The sequence below is a fragment of the Rhamphochromis longiceps genome, linkage group LG9 (assembly GCF_057381845.1).
Source record: "Rhamphochromis longiceps isolate RC_006_pf linkage group LG9, R_longiceps_female_GT1.1, whole genome shotgun sequence".
NCBI classification, from domain to species: Eukaryota; Metazoa; Chordata; class Actinopteri; order Cichliformes; family Cichlidae; genus Rhamphochromis; species Rhamphochromis longiceps.
This window is the reverse complement of record NC_140565.1, coordinates 7,621,631-7,644,226: the sequence shown is the minus strand read 5'-3', so window position 1 is coordinate 7,644,226 and position 22,596 is coordinate 7,621,631. Positions and strand designations below refer to the sequence as shown.

At 42.9% G+C, this 22,596-nt stretch overlaps 1 protein-coding gene across 4 annotated transcripts in view; it reads right to left on the bottom strand.

Moving 5' to 3' along the window:
• Positions 1-4,531: 4,531 nt before the first annotated feature.
• Positions 4,532-22,596, bottom strand: part of znf438 (zinc finger protein 438) — a 56,841-nt gene continuing 38,776 nt past the window's right edge. For all 4 annotated transcript variants that reach the window (XM_085418102.1, XM_085418103.1, XM_085418105.1 and 1 more), the window contains 2 exons: positions 7,106-8,871; positions 4,532-6,970 (listed from right to left, as the gene is read on the bottom strand). In XM_085418102.1, coding sequence (XP_085274228.1) covers positions 6,382-6,970; positions 7,106-8,847 — 2,331 coding nt within the window. In that variant the 5' untranslated portion in view covers positions 8,848-8,871 and the 3' untranslated portion in view covers positions 4,532-6,381. The remainder of the gene's footprint in view (positions 6,971-7,105; positions 8,872-22,596) is intronic.

The window sequence follows — 22,596 nt, the reverse complement described above, 5'->3', positions numbered from 1 at the left end:
GGTGACGCCAGTTGTTATTCCAAGTCTTCCTGCCTGTTGTTTTGTGCTCTTGTTTCGACCCAGCCAGGCATGCACATCAGGGTCAGATGGAAGAGAAACAGGTACACACACCAACTAAGTACATAAGTGGATCAATGTGTCCAATATGAATAGGATTGAAAAAGCGCTGTTTAGAAGCTGCTCAACCTCAACACTTCCAGGATTGTTAACGGAGGTTTTGCTCAAAGGAAAGAAAGAAAGAAAGAAAGAAAGAAAGAAAGAAAGAAAGAAAGAAAGAAAGAAAGAAAGAAAGAAAGAAAGAAAGAAAGAGGCAGCCCCTAGCTCTCCTCCTTTCCCACTGATCATATACAAGCAAGGTTGGGGTAGGTGTGTGTGTGTGTGTGTGTGTTGTGGGAGGCGGGGGGTCGTGGGGGAGGGGGTGGCTTTGATCTCCCCTGTCCCCCTGAGAGCCACAGTGAGGTGGGAGTGCGCCGTGATGGCTGTGGTGTGCGTTTGATTAAAGGGAAATATGCATCAGCGTACAGCGCTTTCCTTTTTATCTGCGCCTGCGATGTGGTGCGATGGTGACGATAATGTAGCAATGTCGCAGCTCTATCTGTGTTTCCACCCAAGCTGAAATCCACCTGAAGTCAAGTGCTTGTAAAGCAGTTTGGAGAAGTTGAGGCACCAATACAAAACCTGACAGAGGCTGTCGTTGTTTTGTGTTGTTTGTTTGAGTTCGTAGCGGCCGAATCAATTAGAGCCCAGGACCTGCATTCCACACCGGTGTGGCAATGGGTAGCATGGCTAGGTCCCAGGACACATCAGAGACAGTTTGAGCCTGGCAGCATGCAAACTACTATAACGTCAGCATCTCTGTGTTGTGTGTGAATTTGTCGTCTAACAAAGCAGGCAAAGGGGTAAAAGATGGAGATCAATACTCATGACTGGAAGTCCAAAAGCTAGAAGCGTTTGCACACATGTATCTGTAGAGTACATCAAGACTCTAAAACAGACAGATGGAGAGTCTGCTGGGAGGGGAGGAGCACTGAGGTAAGGCATATGCAGGCTCACAAACGCTTTTTGGGTAACCCACTTTACTTGACCTTTATATCCATACATACGTGCACGTCTCCAAAGAGAAATATCAATTAATGTCATTGTCTAAATCTCTTCTGGTGAGTATCCTGCAATGCCTCTCTGCTGTTTTTGCTCCAGTGCATTCCTGTAGAACGGTTTCAGGCAATTAAAATCAGTTTCATTATTTATGTGATCATCTTTGCAAAACTTTTGACATTCCCATCAGTGTCAGTTTTAGTTTGGGATTAGTGCTAATTAGCAAATATTAGCATGTCAACACATGTAAGATTGTGACAATAGTAAACATGCATGCAAAACAGCACGTTAGCATATCGATGGCAGTTCTGAGCACTGAGCCCGTGTCATGCATGACTATCTTGTCACCAGTGCCGATGTTTTTCACGTGCAGCCGGCTGCTGGTGAGGTGCCAGAGGTAGGAGCTTAGCAAAATGAACAATGTCTTTTCCAAACAAGTGGTTTCAAGCAAAATCAATCATGACCTTTCTAAAGCTGAGATTTTGGGTTGTTTTCAATGATAACCCCGGTAATCATGTCAGGGTTTAGAGCTTTTCAATTCAATTCAGGTTTATTTATACATTGTAAGGTAAAGACCCTGCAATAATACAGAGAAAACCCCAATGATCAGATGACAGCTTATGAGCAAGCACTTGGCGACAGTGGGAAGGAAAAACTCCCTTTTAACAGGAAGAACCTCCAGCAGAACCAGACTCAGGGATGAACTGTCAGCTATGACCGTTTGAGGGTGATTGGAGGGAGACGGGACAAGAGACAAGTTGAGGCACCAATACAAAACCTGACAGAGGCTGTCGTTGTTTTGTGTTGTTTGTTTGAGTTCGTAGCGGCCATGGTGTGGAAGCAGGGTTTTAATAGTTTTTCAATTTTCATTAGTTTTTATTTTTATTTGGTTTTGACTTCAGATTTTCAATTTTATATCAGTTTTAATTAGTTTTTACCAATTGTTTGCTAGTTTAGTTTAGTTTATATTTTTTTGAAAATCCTTAGTTTCAGTTTGGTTTTGATTAGTTTCAGTTATAGTTTTAGTTGTGTTTGCAATAATTAAGTGTAACAAAATCCCAGTTTCATCATATCAGTCATTCTCTTCTGCTTATCCTTGGGTATGTTGCTATTCCAGCTACCATACCCTGCACCCTGCACAGGTCGCCTGTCTGTCGCAGGGCTAACACGCAGAGACAGACAACTCACATTCCCACCTATGGGTTTTTTAAATAAATAAATAAATAAATTAGGCCAGATGAACAACCATTGATACCAGGCAACTATAAAATGTATATCTTGGCCCCAATGAGACTATTAACTCTTGCAGCACCGGGTGTTCGTAACTTTGGTTCAAGTGAATTGATAAACTTTTTGAAGGCAATTGACTCACACAGTTGTGTAGATATCCCAGTCCTGTTGTCTCGGGATGCATCACGCTGCCTTGCCTGGGGTTAGCTTCTGTTTCTGGGGATGAGGGTTGAGTGTGCTAACGTGCTGCCACCTGCTGGCATAATGAGACACAGCAAGAAAAAAAACCTGGAAACTAAACTTCATTTTCACCCTTGACTATTGGATGACACGTACACATCAACGAAAACTAAACACATTTTTGCTATAAATTCAGTTAATTTTAGTTAGTTTTGTGAACACTCATTACAGTTTTAGTTATTTTCCTTTTTTCGTAAAGTCTCGTTTTTATTTTTATTTCCGTTAACGAAAATGTTTTTTCACTTCTAGTTTTCGTTATTTCATTAGTTTTCGTTAACGATAATAACCTTGCGTGGAAGAGAGTGAGAGATTAATAATAACTAGTATTTAGTATTTTAGTATTTAGTATTTATTTATTTATTGTCATTGTCAAGAACAATGAAATTGCGTTTGGGGCTTCCATACAACCCAAAAAAAAGAAGAAAATAATAAATACCCCTTAAAACCCAAGTGTACATATTTAACCCAGTGTGACTCCAATGCAATAAGACAATCCTTAGCAATAATGTTCGTAGAAATTCAGACAAAGACCTGAGAAACATGACAAAATACAACAATGCAACCCATTCAATATTATTGTACTGTGAGATATGATATCAGATATGATAGTTATCTATTTAAGAAAGAGGGGGGGGGGGGGGGGGGGGGGGGGGCAGGAGGGGGAAGAGAATAAAGATATGATGCACCAATGCAGACCAGTTCATTGCTATTAAGAAGTTGGATATGGTTATTGTCCGTGAGAGGGGGGCAGAGAGTTCAGGAGCCTCACAGCCTGTGGATACAGGCTGTTGGCCAGTCTGGATGATTATTAGTGATTGTTATTCTTTATTGATATAAATAATGCAAGTTATGTATCAGCCACACCCAACCACTCAGCGTCATTACATAAATGAAGTAATGCAAACTTCTTTTTAATAAATCCTGTCCTGTGTGGAAGCTTTTGCAATCAGAACTGTGATCTGAATGCATTTTGGTGCCGAACACATTTTGCTTTTGCAAGAACAGCCGCACAGAATCTCTACAGGCTCCTCTTGTTCATGTGAATCTTTTATCTGTTTATTTATTCGTTTCTTTTTGTGTTCATTTTGCTATTACATTGTAAGTGGAATAGTATGAAGATGTCTAAGGCAAGAGAAACAAGCCAGAAATGGTTGATGGAAACAAATAGAAATGTACAATGTATCGCCAACTACTGCACCAGGAACCCGACATTCCCCTAGTGGCCAACCCAAGCCACGAGGGGAGCGGGCCAATGACCACACTAGAACATCCAGCCACGCACCTCAGAACCAACAAGAACCTGAATCCCAGGGAGGGGCAGAAGCGTCCAGACGGGAGCAGTGACCATGTCCCATCTTAAACTAGGCCCAGCAAGCCCCAGCCCCATTATTATAAAGAGCTAATGTTAAACCTTCAAATACACAGTGGGTGGCATCATGGCGGCTCTGTCCATTGTTTTCAAATACAGTCTATGCTTCTTACAAGTTTAGCATTCTGAACTTTAACTTTTCCTGAGTTACTAACTGTTTAGTGAAAAAAAAGAAGAAGAAAAAAAAAAACGTCCACACACACACAGTGTCCTGAACAAAGCATATCTTTATTCTCATAAACATCAGGTTCTTCAGGTACATAAACAGCCACAAGCACGAACACTTTCAGTCTTTTATTTTTTTTGTTTCTGACAGCCAACATATCATGTGAGCCAAACACATTACATCGCCTAATGTGAGATTTTTCACTTTCTGACTTTTGCTGACAGTCATACACGCACGCATCTGAGGAGAGAAGAGACTGACCCTTAAGCCTGCCACTTCCTGGTTTGCGTTGAGGGCTTGAAAGCGAAGAACAAGTCACCGATGAACACCCAGACACAGAGTACTCTCTCAGTGCTTTGGCCTTCATTCAGTCCCCTGTTTGTGTCAGACACATAAGGACAGCTCTACATGGCTTTTTGTTGCCAGTGCTGGCAATGATATATGCATCTTGTTTCCCCTCCTTCACTGACAGAACAAAGCAGCTGATTCACTAGTTACTCTATGTAAATATATATATTTATTCTCATTATATCTATATATTCTATCTATAGAATAAGTCTATGTAGCATATATATACTTTTGGTAGGTCTTTTAAAAGATTCAGGTACATTCACTTGACCCTGTGATTTTTTTCTTTTCTTCTTCATATGAAAGATACATACAGACAGACGTTAACAGAGCTACTGTGCTCCCCAACCAAGAGCAAGACATTTAAGCACCCCCACCCCCAAAAAAGAAGCAAACAACAAATGTCTCAGTGCTGGTTCTTTAAGGACCAATAACAAGCATAAATATTCTCAGAGACCTCTTTAATAATCTATATAGTATAAAATAGCATATTTTCTGGACTTGACAACAGTTTATATTAACTCTATTCAGAGTCTAGGTGCACACAATTCCACAGGTGCGTACATGAGCTGGCAACAACAGGTAGGCGATTCAATGGTTTTCCTTTGCGTATTTACTAAACCGATGGTATTCTGTCAGTGGTTGAAAAAGCTTCAATGCAAACCTCACTTCTACAATCACAAGTGTGAATAGACCCTTGGCATATCACAGAATACACATATAGGCATTAATCGACAAGTCAAGAAGATAGAACTCGGCTTACTGAGGACCATACCAATGATAAGTCACGTTACGCATGAACACCAACATTTTTTTTCCGTTTTTTTTTTTTTCTCAGAAGGCCACAAGGATGTCACTTGGGTGCTGGTTAAGAAAAGTGTTCCTTCATGGGTCCAGGTGGATAATGAACCCCAATACTGCCCTTAATCGGACTCTGTTACACGAGCAATACTACACTGAGGATTGTACAGTTACAGAACACTTTTAAACTGTTATGACGCAAAGGCCAGTGGTTAAATTGTCAGCCACTGAGATGGTACCCAATGAACTACTTTTAATTCAGCCGTCCCCGAATAAAATGATCTCCTCAATGCTCTCTTGTAGTATCTAGCCATGCAGACCTGGTAGCTTGAGTCATCTTTAAGATTTCTGACTATCTGATAAATGGAGGTGACTAGAATTAGTTTGTGCTCACATTTTACATATCCCCAATAATGTTTTGCTTATAAAAATAGCAAAATGAATGGGAAATAACGAGTAGGAAGCTGCAGGAGCTATTGTGACTTATGAACAACAAACTTGGAGCTACAGCAGTTGACTGCTAAACCTTTGTCCTGTGAAAAATGTGCCTGGTGTTACATGGAAAGGATTATCTGGCTACAAAAACATGTTTCGCTTTTAAACATTTGATCGTGTGTGGTGTCACTTTTCGTTTTGGTTCGGCACGTTTAAAAAAAAAAGAAAAAGATAAGAAAATCTGATCTTATCTGCATGGCTAGATATATTAAAGGGTGAAATGACCCCTGGACTATTTCAGTTGGGTCATAGATGACCTCTAATAACTTTTAAATAAACAATAGATAGAAAATAATCATTTGCATTTCCAACGAGATATTAAATACATACTTCCAAACAAAACAAAGTCCAAAAACAGAACAGTGCAATCAAAATAACATGAAAAATGATATTGTGTATAAAACTGGATTCTCTGACCTAGCGAGAGCATCTCTTGCAAATCTTAACACAAAGATCACTTTTCACCACAGGCTTGATTTTATCTTTACTGTTTTTCATCTTTTGCACAAGGTCAGATTTCTCCAGTGGTGAAAGATGAAACTAGTGCTATAAGAGAACATCTCTATCCCTGTGCTGCTGATTGTTAGAACTGAGTGTGTATGAGTAGGAGCCCACGCCAACCCAAAGGGCCAGTCGGCTAACGCGGGCTTGGAGCAGGAGTTTCCAGATCCCGGTCGGCCTCGCCCTCTTCCTGGCCAGAGTATGAGCTCAGGGCATCCCACAGCAGGCTCGGACGCTCACAGTGGTGGTGACACCTCCAGTGCTCCATGACCAGCTCTTTAGTGTCTAGCACCTCACTGCAAAGCACACAGTTAAAAACTGCACCTGTGGCAAGAATGCCGAGGCCTCCGCTGCTTTCTGGTGATGGGAGGACCCCGCTGTCATCTCCTTCCCTTCCTCGGTGGTGGGACATGATGTGCTTCTTAAGCTTGGAGAAAGAAAAGAATTCTTCGTCGCAGCTTCCACACTTGACCAGATTGCGCCTCTCATTTAACTGTCGCCAGTAATGGGCAGCGTGCTTTACCAGTTCGTTCTCAGCCTCACGGCCTCCCCGTGGGGGTTGGCCCTCACAGAGTTGAATGTGGACCTCCTCCCCGTGCACATATCGCAAATGCATCTTCATGTCTGCAAAGGTGGGAGTGATTGCCTGACAGCGGCCACATTTGATCTGCAGCTCCACAGGATCTTCACAATCCTGTTCATCTGATGGTTCCGGCAAGCTGCCCCTGCAGAGAAATAAAAGGAATAAGGTGCAGTCAGTCAGTATCTTTGGCTGTTTAATTCCCCTTGCCAGAAGTTAAAGATCAAAAATGAGGTTGCAGCATATATTCATTAGTTATCTCAATCGCTAATAATCTTACCCCTCTACAAGCACGTCTTCCTCGTGATGACTGACTGACGGCTCCACGGTTAGCACCACCTTATGGACCTCTCTCAGATGACTGAAGTATACCCCAACATATCCAAAGGCCTTTTCGCAGAACTCGCAGGATAGAGAACGACGTGGCCGTACCTCAGAGTGATGAAGCTTCTTGTGGGTGCTCAGGCTGCTTGAGTGAGCGTACGTCTTGCGGCAGACGGGGCAGATGTGCGGCCGATTGTTGGCGTGACTGTTCATGTGGCTCTGAAGGTGATGCTTGAATTTGAAGCAGCGGCTGCAGGTGGGGCAGCGGTGGGGCGGTCGGCTTCCTATGAACACTCTAGGATGGGAGCCTCCTCTGAGGTGGAGGGTTACCGGGGTTGGCTGAGGTGGACAGTCCAATGCTTTTGTTGTGGTAGAGGTGGGGAGCTGATGACCAAGTATGAGCTCCTGTTCTTGGCCATCTGGCGTAATAGCAGGCAGACTAACCAACTGGGGAACTGTCTCCATCACCAACATGGGCTTGGGTCGAATGCTGCGGTATTTTTTTGAAATATCAACTTCCTTTTGTTTGGATCCTGGAACAACTGCCGGCTGTTTCTCCGGGACCCTTCTACGGAAGAAGGATAAAGACCTTTTCTTGCGGGCTTCAAAAGCTAAGATGTCTTCCATTGTTTTTCTCTTCCTTCCTCTCTTCTTGCCAGGTGGCTTCTGGAGTGTTCCTACAACAGGCAATAATGTGGGCTGGGCCTGAGGCTCTAGACTGGAGTTAGGCACCCGGTTGTGACTCAAGGTTTCAGCTGTCTCGTGGGACTTGGATGTAGAATCTAAAGGGCTGGTGAGTCCTTTCAGGCCAGGTAAACTTTTCTTTTCTGGAGATAAATTATTGAGCTTGGCAGCTGGGATGAGGGTGCTCTTCATTTTAGAGTAGGGCAAAATGGGTAATTTCCCCTTAGGTGGGGATGGGATAATCTGGACTGCTTTACTGAAGATAGCTGGAGAAAGGACAGTGATACTGCCCTGGGTCTGGGCTGCAGCCAGCTTAGATTGGCACACTCTCACTGTAGTCTTATTGTCCTCCGGTGATTTGCTTTGGGAGCTTTTGATGGAAGCAGGGGGGTACTGCAGGTTCTGAATGAGACCAGTGGTGGTAGGTCGTTCTGAGCCATCTGGTACTCGCTCCAACTGAGAACCCGGGTAGAGGACAGCATTATCTGGTAGAAGAGCAGTAACAGAGATGTCAGAGGAGGCTGGGTCTATTAGAATTAGCTGCTCTGAAGGCTCTTCTTTGGGCACAAGGGTTTCCTTTGTGTGCTTGGTCTCTTGTAGATTCTTCTTAATAGCTGTTGATGCTCCACAACCCACTGATTTGGTCTGTGCTGAGTCAGAAACTCTGGAGGCTGTTTTCACCCTGGCAGGTAGTGGAGGAGATTTGACCTTATCTGTGGTCCCCTTGCTCCTCATTGGCTGGTATCTGGGAATGGGTAGTTTAAGGTTCTTCTGATGCTGCGGCGACTGAGAAGAAACAGAAGGTGGGAGCGCCACCAGGGAGAATGTGCCATCTTGACCTGCTATTTGCATGAGTGCATAGTTTTGGGTGGGCACAATGATGGACTTGGGGCTTGAGGCAGTGGTAGCCTCAGGCAGAGCAGATGAGGGCTGACAGGACTGGACCGCAGGGGAAGGAGAGGGCACCACAGCCGGGGCCTTGGGGGCAATGCTCCGAAACTGAAGGCTCTTCATCTGATGGTCTGCAGTCACTACCAACTGAAACACAAGCATAAAAAACATGTATATAAGTTCATGCGCTGAGGGCCTTCAGCTTTTCCAGTCTTAAATCCCCCTTAAACCCCGAACAGGCAACCCATCAGCTAGCCTGCATGCTGATGCTCTGACAGGAACAGCCAATAACGAACATCAAGGCCAAGACGTCCTGATCGTATTTACAAATGCAGATATACTTTTACATTAAATACTTACCAGCATGCTGCCAAAATGTGCATTGCTGGTGACTAGAACTTCAACTAACAGTCCTTGGTGCCAAGGCTGAGATAAACGAGGAGTTATCTCATAAAGAGGAACAAACAGTACTCCAAGAACAGACAAAGCCCAGCAGAAACCTTGAGGAGGAGCTCCATTTGCCCCCACCCGGGAAGAGCCTCAGAAAGGAGAGACATCCATGGCATCTGAGGAAGAGCCTCAGAAAGGAGAGACATCTAAGGCAAGAAGAGGGGTCCCTATTTGCCTCCAACTCTCTCAACAACACCAACGACCAGGACAAGGGACCACGACCTTCCCCAGTCCCCCAAACCCCTGACAGGCCATCACCCTCCTCCCCCTCCCTTTCTCCCTCCTCCCCACACCTGAAATTCACTGAGGAGATGATGGAGCGGGTCAATGCTGGGCTCAGATCTACCCCCCGTCCCAATCCCTTTTTGTCCCCCATAAACCCCCCACCAGAGCGGCCAAAGGTTCGCCATCGAGCCCCACCCTCAACAGAGCAATCGAAGTCACATTGCCCAGCCTCGCCCCCCTTAGTTCCTCTTCATGCCCTGTCTCCGCAGTCTGATATGTGATATGTGAAGGGTCCGGGCTGTGAGGATTATGGCAGTGATGACTTTTCCCAGGAGAAGCTGGGACCCTGTTTACTAGAAGGTTTTAAAATTTCTGTACTTTTAGGTGACAGGAGACATGTGGCCTGGTCAAAACACAGAGAGCTGCACTCTAAAAGATCTTTAAACATAGTAAACATACCTTGTGTGCCACAGACTGCTCCCAAACATGAGGGGACAAGTAATACCTCTAAAACACTTAAGTTGGCTTTATTAAACATTAGATCTCTAGCTGGGAAAACATTTTTAATTAATGATTTAATCACTGAGCACAGCCTTGATTTTATGTTTTTAACTGAAACTTGGTTGGACCAAAGTAACAGTGGAGCTGTTCTCATCGAGACGACCCCTCCTAACTACAGTTTTATCAGTGAGGTCAGGGCGAGCAGGAGAGGAGGAGGGGTTGCTGTAAGCAGCTATCTCCTGGAAGTTTTCAGTCTTTTGAATATGTGGCTTTACAGCTGAAGGCCCCATCCAAAGTTGTGTTTCTTAATGTTTACAGGCCTCCCAAATACTGCACAGACTTTTTTAATGACCTCAGTGAACTGCTGTCTGTGATCTGTGTTGATTTTGACTGTGTAATTATTGCTGGGGATTTTAACATTCATGTGGACAACCCTCAGGACAAAGGGACTAAAGACCTGAGTAACACTCTGGGCAACTTTGGGCTGACTCAGCATGTAACAGAGGCCACACATAATAGAGGACACACTCTTGACCTACTGATCTCCAAAGGCCTGAGCATTTCAAAGGTTACCGTGTCTGATGTGGGCCTGTCTGATCATTACTGTGTTTTCTTTGAAAGTAAAATCTCAGCCCACACAAATATATCAACAACAGTGATCACAAAACGGTGTATAACTGAACACAGTAGTGCAATTTTTAACCAGGTCTTCCCATTAACACCTGACCTGCCCAGAGGGTCAGTCAATGAGCTCGTCAATAGCTTCAATGCTAACATGTTAAATGTAATGGACACTATTGCTCCCATTAAGGTGAAGGTTATCTCTGGAAGGAAAAAGTCTCCATGGAGAAACTCCACACTAGTGAAAAATGAAAAAAGAGAGTGTAGGAAAGCTGAGCGCAGATGGAGAAAAACAAACCTCCAGGTTCATTATGACATCTATAAAGAGAAACTTCACAATTATAATTTACAACTGAGGAATGCAAGGAGGTCCTACTTCTCTGACATCATCACTAAAAACAGCCATAATGCTCGGGTCTTATTTTCTACAGTTGACAGGCTAACAAACCCTCCTGTGTCAGTGGCAGCTGAACTTCATTCGACCATGGCCTGCAATGACTTTGCCAAATTCTTCACTGAAAAAATCCAAAAAATTAGACAAGCAATTGGTACATCAACAGCAGATCCAGGATATGTACTGTGTCCACCAAAAAACTGTTTAAACACCATGAAACAGTTTCAACCTATTAACAGCAAAGACCTGGAGGACATCTTAGGTCAACTGAACTCCTCCTCCTGCTGTTTAGATGTCCTGCCAACAAGTTTTTTCAAAAAGGTCTCAAAGACTTTAGAGTCAGACCTGTTACAGATCGTCAACTTTTCTTTATTATCAGGTGTGTTTCCAGAATCACTAAAAACTGCTGTAATCAAACCTATACTGAAAAAGGACAATCTTGACAAGACACAAATGAACAACTACAGGCCGATCTCAAATCTCCCGTTTTTAAGTAAGATCATTGAAAAAGCAGTTTCCCAACAGCTCAGTTACTTCTTAAAACAGAATAATTGCTACGATGCCTTCCAGTCAGGTTTTAGACAGAACCACAGCACTGAAACCGCTCTGACCAAAGTGTTTAATGACATATGTCTGAATACAGACAGTGGAAAAATGTCAGTCCTAGTTTTACTGGATCTCAGTGCAGCATTTGATACAGTTGACCACAACATATTACTCAAACGACTGGAGAACTGGACAGGTCTTTCAGGAACTGTACTAAACTGGTTCAAAACATACGTAGAAAACAGGAAATACTTTGTATCAATAGGTAACTTCACATCTGAGCAGACAAGTATCACATGTGGAGTTCCCCAAGGTTCCATCTTGGGACCCCTTCTGTTTAACATCTACATGCTCCCACTGGCACAGATTATAAACAACAACAAAATAAACTATCACAGCTATGCAGATGACACACAAATATATATGTCACAATGTCACCAGGAGACCGAGGCCCTGTACAGGCTCTTGGTAAATGCATTGAGGAAATCAATGACTGGTTGTGCCACAATTTTCTCCAGCTAAACAAAAACAAAACTGAGGTAATAGTCTTTGGCGCCAAAGAAAAACGATTACAGGTCACCAGAGAACTTCAATCTATACATCTAAAAACCACAAACCAGGCGAGAAATTTGGGTGTAGTGATGGATGCAGACCTAAACTTAGAAAAACACATTAAGACAATAACAAAGTCAGCTTACTATCACCTCAAGAATATATCAAGGATAAAAGATCTGATGTCTCAACAGGACCTGGAAAAACTAGTCCATGCATTCATCTTTAGTAGGCTTGATTACTGTAACAGCATCTTTACAGGTCTACCTAAAAAATCAGTCAGACAACTACAGCTCATTCAGAACTCTGCTGCTCGAGTCCTCACTAAGACCAAAAAAGTGGACCACATCAGTCCAGCTCTGAGGTCCTTACACTGTGTGACAAAGTGGGTGAGAAGACCATTTGTCTACATTCTTAGTTAACATTCTTGTTTTGATTTAACCATATTTCACATGTAATCTGCAATAGGCAAACATCTACTATCCCGGGTTTGTTTATGTTCTGCACTTTTACAGATTATATAATATAACATCTTGGTTTAAATCAATTCATGCAAGTTTGTTAAGTTAACATGTTATTTATTTCAACTGTTAATTTGTATTGTTTGAACTTACCTTTACCTACCTGTCTTCCAGAAGCAAAAAGAGGAAATGTAGTTCTACTTCCTGCTTTATACCTTCTGGGTTCATCTGAGGTCACAGGAAGAGACCAAGGGCAGGAGGGGAAGAATTCTTATAATTTAATAAAGTTGATTTTAAAGGGTTTATAAAGAAATAGATTTAATGTTGTGATATGTATTGATTACACCAGAGTTTATGTTGCCAGTCAAGAGGAGTAGTAGAGGATGAATATAATCATGTTCATCTCACCTACCTACTGAATGGAATAGTCCAGAGGAGAAAGTGTTTGATTAAGGGGACTATTTAAGCAGACGAACTCAGGTGTTTCAGAAGAAGGGTTCAGGTCAGTGTAGCTGTGTGCAGTTTGACCTTAATTTCCGTTGATTTAAGTTCAGTTATGTTTATTTGAATTGAGTTTATTATAGAGTTGAGTTTCTTATTTGTTTCTTTGTAAATATTCTTGGGCCACAGAATGGTGAATAAATCACTTGCTACACTGGACAGCATCAGTCTCCTGCACTTCTTTGACCGCTTAAGTCGAGTCCTACCACACACTGGCTGCCTGTCCGTCAGAGGATAGACTTTAAAGTTCTGATGCTGGCCTATAAAGCTCTGAATGGTTTAGGACCAAAATACATCAATGACCTCCTGACCCAGTATGAACCTTCCAGATCCCTCAGGTCATCTGGATCCGGTCTTTTATCAGTTCCCAGAGTCAGAACCAGACACGGAGAAGCTGCATTCAGCTTTTATGCTCCTTATATCTGGAACAAACTCCCAGAAAGCCTCAGATCAGCTGAAACACTCAGTTTATTTAAATCCAGGTTGAAGACTCACCTGTTCTCAGCTGCATTTGAATAAAGCACCAAATCCACACTTTAAGCTTAAATTTCAAAACTTACATTTAACTACTGATTTTATCTACTGTTCTGATTTTATCTGTTTTGATTTTATATACTGTTGTTTGTTTGTTAATTAGTTAGTTAGTTTATTTGCTTGTTTTATTCAATTTTAAATCATGCTTTTTATTTGTTCTTGTTTCTAATGTCTCTGTAAAGCACTTTGAATCACCTTGTTGTTGAATTGTGCTATACAAATAAACTTGCCTTGCCTTACAAGTATCACATTTACAAAGCAAAGACTTCTTTGCTTTGTGTCGAGGTGTTCATCAGTGACTTCAAGTATTGTAAATCTTGCCCCGTGGATGCAGATTTTGTCTATGAACGAGGCAAGATTTTTCCACATGAACAATGAAAGTCAACACTGCAACACGTAGCACGTGCGCAGGCTTAAACTGGTTTGGTCTACAGACGGCAACAAGATGTGGTCAGAATGGGCGGGAGATATATTTTGGATGCATTTTTTACTCCTGATGCAAGAACAATTTTCAGAAGCCAAAATTTAAGTATTCTCACTGCACTGTTAGTGAGAACTGGTTAGAGTTCATGTCATTGTGGTTGATGGTTCGGACCTTAATATAAATGCAACCCCTCTGCATACGGTCTCCTTTTCTTTCTTTTTTTTTGTGGTGTCGCTACTTTGCAACCCAAGCAAGACAGCAGCAACGTGCAGTGTGTAAAATGCAGGCATATGCACAAGTGTGACAAGCTGTCCTATTACCCATGTCTCTCTAGACCCAAACAGCAGACTCTCTGTCCCCCAGGCTAAGGACAGAGTGCCCCCTTTGATATGGGCTCAGCATGTAGTCAAGGTACATGCTGAGGATCTGTGGTGAAGGGACTCCTTTTACCTCCCCCCTCACTTCCTGTAAGGATCAGTCAATGGAGCGTGAAAGCTGCTCCCTACTCAACCTGGCCAAAGGCAACGAGGATGTCCCTGAAAAAAAAAAGACCTGGGTTTATTTTATCATCCCTTGTTCACAAATAACAATTCATGGTAGCCCAGTGGGGATGAGGCTTTGCACTCCGTGTTTCACCTTTCTGACTATGTTGATACAGTGGGGGAAACTATAACCTCAGAGTGAGGTTTTAAGCAAGTCTTTATTATCTCAATCTACCATAGCGTTTCCATCCATCAATCAAAAGCCACAGGTATGGTTTTAAAAACAAAGACAGAATTCCCTTCATTTATATCAATACTCTATCTTTATATCAAAAGCAGGGACAGATTACACTGGAATGCTTCAAAAGGCCTAACTGTAAACAGACTCTGGGATTTCAATTTCACATTATAACCTGAACCTTAATAGCACCGTTTGATACAGGCAATGTTCCAGCTCCACTCTGTAATACCAAACAGCATAAAGTGCAACAATCTGGAGGTGTTACAAAAGGCAAATATTTAAACAAAATCATTTCTCCATACAAAACCCCCTGCCTGCTTTCACGCTCAAAGCCCTGCACACTCAAAAGGAGGAGAGGAAGAGAAAAACGGCAAAGGGCATATTGTTTAACAGCTGGAAGTGTTTCTGTGCACAGATTATTTATACAGTACCCCTACCGCATTACGACTCCATAAAGCTGGAGATATTCCTCCTCTGTGTGGATAGTTGATTCCAATTTGACTGTGACTTTGGCAGAACACAGAGTGGAATAAAACTGTGGGATGTGCGTTCCTCTGGGTGCTTTATGTAGGTATAAAAAGTGAGAGAATGGACTTGAGGCAATACCTGTTGATTAATTCTGCAATGTGTACATTAATTAAGTTTCTATCTGTGGTGTTATTGCGTTGCTGTGTTTTATAAGACCATATTCACTGCAGGAGGAAGAAGTAGGAACAGAAAGAAAGGGGGAAACTTCCTCATGATTTTTGTTCAGGGAATTTATCCTTGGGCAACTTTGTACACAAAGAAAGGAGAAGGCTCAACCTATGTAGGCAGCTGAAGCACAACTGCACAGTCACTAGGCAAACAGAGCAGCGCCAGCGGTGGGAGATCAGGAGGGTTATGAAAACTGTCCTGGTGTAAGATGGCTCCAGTGAGTCGAGCTGAAAGTTGATGACCACCGTTTATGTTCATAAGCTTAAAACAGTATAAATTTACACTCTAAAAATTACCTATCCAAAGCCTGAAAACTGAATACCTACCTAACGATCAGCCACCTGATCGTTAGGTAGGTATATATGAATGTTTTACAGAGCTGCCATTGTCACTTAGCATGCTAACTTCCATTCATTTGTGGGACTCATTTTAGCTCATTTCAGGATTTAATCTCTGACTGTTTCTTTTGTCCAGACTCCCTCTCCACATCTGTCCCTCCCTGAGCCTTGTTCTGCTGGAGGTTTCTTCCTGTTAAAAGGGGAGTTTTTCCTCCCCACTGTCACCAATTGCTTGCTCGTATGGGATGATCTAATTGTTGAAGTTTCCTCTGTATTATTATAGTGTCTTTAACTTACAATATAAAGCATCTGGAGGCCATGATAAAACCATATTAAACTGAACTGAATGTACTGTTATCACAATTAAGACTTGTTCTCATTTTAAGAGGCCCTAAAGACAACACTTTAAAAAACACTTTCGGGCCACATCTGCTAATTCACTTCACTGAATGGGTCAATGACACAACACAGACCCCTTTACTGTTGCACAGAAGGCAATACAGATATATGTCAAAGTGCTACTTTTAAACTTCCAGCTATTTTTGTAACCCTTCTACAGTTTGCTAATTTCCCTCCGTGTGCTCATAATTTGATTCAGGTCTCAGTATGTGCCTCTATCTACATAACCTGCATTTTAAAAACTCCCTTCTTCCACTTCAGGCACATTGGAGAGGGAAGAGACAAAAATGAGAATGAGAAAGAGGAAGGAGTGGGCAAGGGTTTGATTTCTTGTTGATGTAACAGCAGCGGTCAACTTGCCCTGTCATCATTCTCTATTCTCCCCAGAAGGTTATTTTGGTGTTCAAACACAAAAAGACACCAAATGAACAGAAATCAAGAGCAACGGTTGTTTAAAAGCTAGACCTGCAGCCCTTTGCAATGTCCAGTTACAATCAAGCACAAGCTATAATAAAATCCAGCTAGTGTAACTAGAATTTTTAATAGTTCTGTTGTTTTCTGTTTCACAGGTCAAAGCATTTCAAGGCTCAACATCTGATCAAAGAAGACAACAGAATGCAATGTCATTTTCAGTAGACACACAAATGATAGACAAAGCTTTCAGATACCTTTAGTTGTTATTTTACACATGACAGGATGATGCTGGCACCAGCGTACTTAACCAAATATCCCATTAGGCCCAGTGATGAGCAATATCTGGATCCTGCCAGATTTTGTCTGTCCACTCTAGGTCTGATCAGCTATGAGTTTTTGAGATGGCTGCTCTGCTTACAGTTTCTCCAGACTAGTGGAGCTCTGCAACAAATGGAGATGGTGTTTCTTGACCATTTTATTGGTGAAAGCTAGGGCTGCTCAATTAATCGAATTTTAATCACGATTACGATCTGGGCTTTCAACGATCATTAAAAATGACTAAGCCGATTATTAGCTCCTCCCTCGTGCTTTACTCTCGCACTGCTCCGTGTGGCAAATCGAGCGCACCTCTCTGCATTTCGAACACCCGTCACAACAATTAAGAGGACCCGAGGGAAGCTCGGAAAGCTAAGCAGAAGTTATTTGGAGAGGAGAGTGACTGCCGTTGGTTGAAAAGAGAGGTAAAAAAAAACTTCAGTGGTGTGGAAACATTATGGGTTCGCGGAGTCAGACGTGAATCAAGTAGACACAGTGTGTAAACTTTGCTACAGTGTCGTAGCTGCACCACAGAGCAACACTGCAAAGTTCACTAAACATAGATGTTTACATTTTTCATTTATTTTTTATATTGCAAACATTTGCACTGTTATCAGTATTTGCACACTATTTTATATTATTTTTTGACAATCTTTAAAGTCATTATTCAATACATTGTTATTGTTAAATAAATATCGTCAAATAATCGAGATCTCAATTTCAGTGAAAATAATCGTGATTATCATTTTTGCCATAATCGAGGAGCCCTAGTGAAAGCCTTTTTCAATCTGGTTACATCACTTTGTTTGGCCATCTGCCTTGGATCTTTGAGGGATGATTAGAAAAATCCTAACAGAAAGCTGGACCTTAATTCAAGGATGGTCCTGCTACGTGCCCACTCTTTGTCTACGTATAGAGAATGGATAAACTCCAACAAAGCACAGGCTACAGAAGTGCACTTATGTGCAGTCCTCCAAAAAAAAGGAAAGAAAAAGGAGGGGTTGGGTGATGATGCCATATGTAAATTGGAAAGATAATATTTTTTAATGTGTTATTTTTTTGGGCCTTTCATTTTTATAGACAGTGGAGAGTGGACAGGAAAGTCGTGGAAGATGCACAGCAGAGGGCTTTGGATCGGTCGCTCCATTTCACCTTTGCGCCATGTTCGCCTGCTAATCGTGTGACCTAAGCTAGCATCAATGTAAACCAGACTCACCTCAGTAAAGCTCAGATTAGTGTGCCGTGACAAAGATTGCTCATTAAATAAAATTCACAGTAATTACAAAGAAGTCTTTGCTTTGTAAATGTGATTTATTGTGTGCAGAAAAATAAGCAAGAAGTGCATTTAATTCATAAAACGTGAAGGGCCTGTGAACACTTTCCAAAATAACTCATCCACACACTGATGGCCGACATGCTCCTGTAAAGAAAAATGTCTTCGAATGCGAACCCCATTCACCTTAACTGTTATGCAGCTTTGACTCGAGGGGGCATAACACAACAAGGCTAAGAGACAAATGTGCAAGCAGGTCACTGATGCTACTCAAACTGCTGCTAGATTCAAAACGCCAACTGCTCCGATCTGACTGGGGTCAGAGGTCACTGCTAGGGTGATGCAGAAATCTGGTTTCTGGAGAGAATGTAAGAAACTAAGGAAGAAAGAAGAAAAACGATAGTGTGTGTGTGAGAAAGAGGGGGGTTGCTCCACAGAGACAGATTATCAGGTAAAGCCAGAGGGGTGAGAGGTGAGGATCTGGTGTTTATGCTGGAAACAGGTCAGGGGTGAGCAGCAGGGCAGAGTGGGGACGGGCCAGGCATCCACCTGGAATGGAATGACATGGTATGAACTGCAGACGCTTTACTCACACACACAAAAACGTCAGCTCATGCTCTCACAGCTGAACGCTGGTCACATGAAGATCTGGTCCAGCCAAGACCGACTGGCCGACCAGCCAAAACAACCCACCTATTGTTAGGCAGTAATGCAATTTAGTGAGAGCTGAAAGCGCCACTTTGTTCAGTGTCAAAACATGAAGAGCACCGTGTTTGGGGAGCATCCCCGATGCGTTCTGTGATTCTGCTTTGTCTCGCTTTTAGCCAAACAACTACTGTTTAAACTGCAGAGTGCAGCATTTTGCTTCCTATCTATGAAGGCGGTGGCAAGGACCCAAACATAACAACAACCACATCTCGAAAAAAGAAAAAAAAAAACATTAAAAAAAACCCAATTCTCACATGAAAACGAAGCAGACAATAAGAAAGGGAGAAAGGGGAGGTAATTTCTTTTTTTTCCCCTCACAGTGAGTTTTGAAGAAATCAAATCTGAAGTATTTTGGGGAAAGGAGAGCAGAGGAGTGTGAGGTTTGTTATCTCTTCTTGTAGGTGAGAGCAATGCTCATCTGGGACTCACAGATAGAGTCTGGAGATGGAGGGGGTCTGGAATGAGACTGCGTGTGTGTGTGTGTGTGTGTGTGTGTGTGTGTGTGTGTGTGTGTGTGTGTGTGTGTGTGTGTGTGTGTGTGTGTGTGTGTGTGTGAGAGAGCGAGAGAGAGAGAGAGAGAAGACTTAAAAAACAGCAGAGGCCAAGCTCCCCCAGGTTTTAGCCCAGATGAAAGGCCAGGATCTGGACTAGATAAGAGAGCAGATCATGGGGGGTCGGGGCCAGTCGGCTGTGAGAAGCCATGTCCAGCGGCCATCTCTCAGTAGCCCTCTCTCTCTTGCACGCACACACACATTATGTGTGGGATAAGTAAATGTGAGAGAGTTAGTTAAAAAGATAAACCTTTCTTGCCTTTGTTAAGATGCAAAAACATAAAAAAAAACCAAAAATGCATCCAAGAGGAAATGACATCATTCCCTCCTGTGTAAAGTTATCTGTGCTCCATTGCTTCTGCCTGCATGCATGCTAACTACTCATTTTTGCGCACCAGCTCGTATATGCATGTGTGTGTGGGTGAAAGCATGAAAGCAGTCATGGGGTAATGAAGTCAGTGTTCTTGCTTTATCTCAGAGTGCTTCTGAATGAGAGAGCCAAAGAAGAGGCGCACACGCTGCCAACATCCAGCTGCTCCTTTTCACCTCTTCACCGGACAACAAACAGCGAAAGCTGTTGTAAGACAGAACATCAGAACACCATATGGTATTCAGCGCACGCACACACACATATGTCATCCACTGTCACCTGAGCAAATCAATGCAAGAGAGAAATCCATTCCAATTAGGATCCGGCTGCTCTGCCCTGCATGTGGATGTAGATTAATCAATAAAGAAATCCCACCACTGATCTGCCATTCACCGTACAGAACACACTGAACTCAGACTCTCTGTGTTTTGCTTTCATTCACTTGCAAAATAAGGAAGTGTACGCACTCGTCCTTTTTATATGAATCTAAATAATTTTCTATTCAAAAGGATTCCAAAGTGGTCAGTAAAAAAATGGAGGTCCTGCCCTTTAAAAGCAGGATCCTGTAAACCCCCGACAGCCAGCGACCTGTGACCCGATGTCCACAGCGAGGCCATGCGTCATTCCCCGGGAAGCCATAGCGTCCTCAATCATCCGTGCTTGCAGATGACCCAAATGAGCGTACGAGCACACATAAACAGACGCGGCCACGTTGCACGCAGCTGATGTGGCTCCCGGCTCTGAGCTGAGTGACGTCGACACGGATGCGAGGTGACAGCAGTGTGTCAAAGTGCACGTAACTGTGTAGAGGTAGGTGTGTGTGTATTCAAGGTCGGAAGTGTTAACGTGGCCCTCCTCCCCCGCCTCGACGCCCTCGGGCATCCAGCGCTGTGTTAGCCGTCCAGACTTTGCTCAGCACTAAAACCTTTACCTGACCTTTCCCTCTGCTGTGACATTTGGGCCCTTCTGAGCAGGTCAAACAGCACTAAACAGTGGTGGAAAAGCAGAGGGGAGCTGGAGGAGAAAAGGAAAGAAGAGAGGGACGAGAGCTGTCAGAGATGACAAGACGTGTTACAGGACAGCCACTTGGGACCATTTTAGTTAAGAAACTGCCATCCAAGACTGTACATCAAATCAAAATCAAATCAAAATTTATTTATATAGCACATATTAAAACAACAGTGTTGACCATAGTGCTTCACAGTACTGCATAACTACATAACTGCACTATTTGCACTGAAATCCACAAAGAAGAACCGTCACTGACAAGATCTCTTAGCTTTGTTTACCTGGTAGTAGGCACAGGTACAGTAGGTTAAACACATAAAAGTATTGATACTCGTAGATGTACAGCAGCAGAAGCTGCCTTCACCAGTAAGGAAGCAAACCAGGATTTGGCAAGCCCCACTGTGGACACCAATCTCCAACAAGTATACAGGGTGGGCCATTTATATGGATACACCGTAATAACATGGGAATGGTTGGTAATATTAAAGTCCTGTTTGCGGCACATTAGTATATGTGAGGGGGCAAACTCCTCAAGATGGGTGGTGACCATGGTGGCCATTTAGAAGTCGGCCATCTTGGATACAACTTTTGTTTTTTCAATAGGAAGAGGGCCATGTGACACATCAAACTTATTGGTAATGTCACAAGAAAAACAATGGTGTGCTTGGTTTCAATGTAACTTTATTCTTTCATGAGTTATTTACAAGTTTCTCTTTGTTCACAGCCATTGACATGTCGAAGAGGTTAACACGTGAGGAGCAGATTGAAATTGTGTTGATATCTGGTGAACGCAGTAACCGGGTCATTGCAGCAGATTTCAATGCAAGACACCCTACGAGACCACCCATCTCCCATGCTACAGTTAGCAAACTGCTTGCTAAGTTTTGTGAAACTGGTTCAGTGTTGGATTTGCCAAAATGTGGACGCAAGAAAACTGCCACTAATGAAGAAACATCAGTGGCTGTCCTAGCTTCATTCAGCAAGAGCCCACAGCGCCACTCGCATGTCACTGGAGAGTGGCATTAGTTGAACATCCCTTCGGCGGATATTAGCTACTCACAAATGGCACCCTTACAAACTCCAGCTACTGCAGCATCTCAACGAGGATGACCCAGATCATTTGCAGAATGGACAAAACAAAAATTGGAACAGGACTCTCAGTTCACGCAGAAGATTTTGTTCAGTGATGAGGCAAACTTTTATGTGAATGGTGAAGTTAACAAACAAAACCACCGCTATTGGTCTGATGCTAACCCACATTGGATGGATCCCTCCAAGACTGTTGGAACAACAAAAGCGATGGTTTGGTGTGGTATATGGGGTACAACGATAGTGGGTCCATTCTTCATCAATGGAAACCTCAAGGCCACTGGATATTTGAAATTGCTACATGATGATGTGTTTCCCTCTTTATGCACTGAAGCTGGCACGTTCCCTGAGTTTTTCCAGCAAGATGGTGCACCACCACATTATGGGTGCCAGGTCCGAGCATTCCTAGATGAACAGTTTCCTGGAAAGTGGTTTGGTCGTCGTGGGCCAGTTGAATGGCCCCCAAGGTCTCCCAATCTGACCCCCTTAGACTTTTATCTTTGGGGTCATCTGAAGGCAATTGTCTATGGTGTGAAGATACGAGATGTGCAGCACCTGAAACTACGGATACTGGATGCCTGTGCTGGCATTTCTCCTCAGTGTGTGAAGAGTGGGAGAAGAGGGTTGCATTGACAATCCAACACAATGGGCAGCACACTGAACACATTTTATAAGTGGTCAGAAACTTGTAAATAACTCATGAAAGAATAAAGTTATGTTGAAACCAAGCACACCATTGTTTTTCTTGTGACATTACCAATAAGTTTGATGTGTCACAT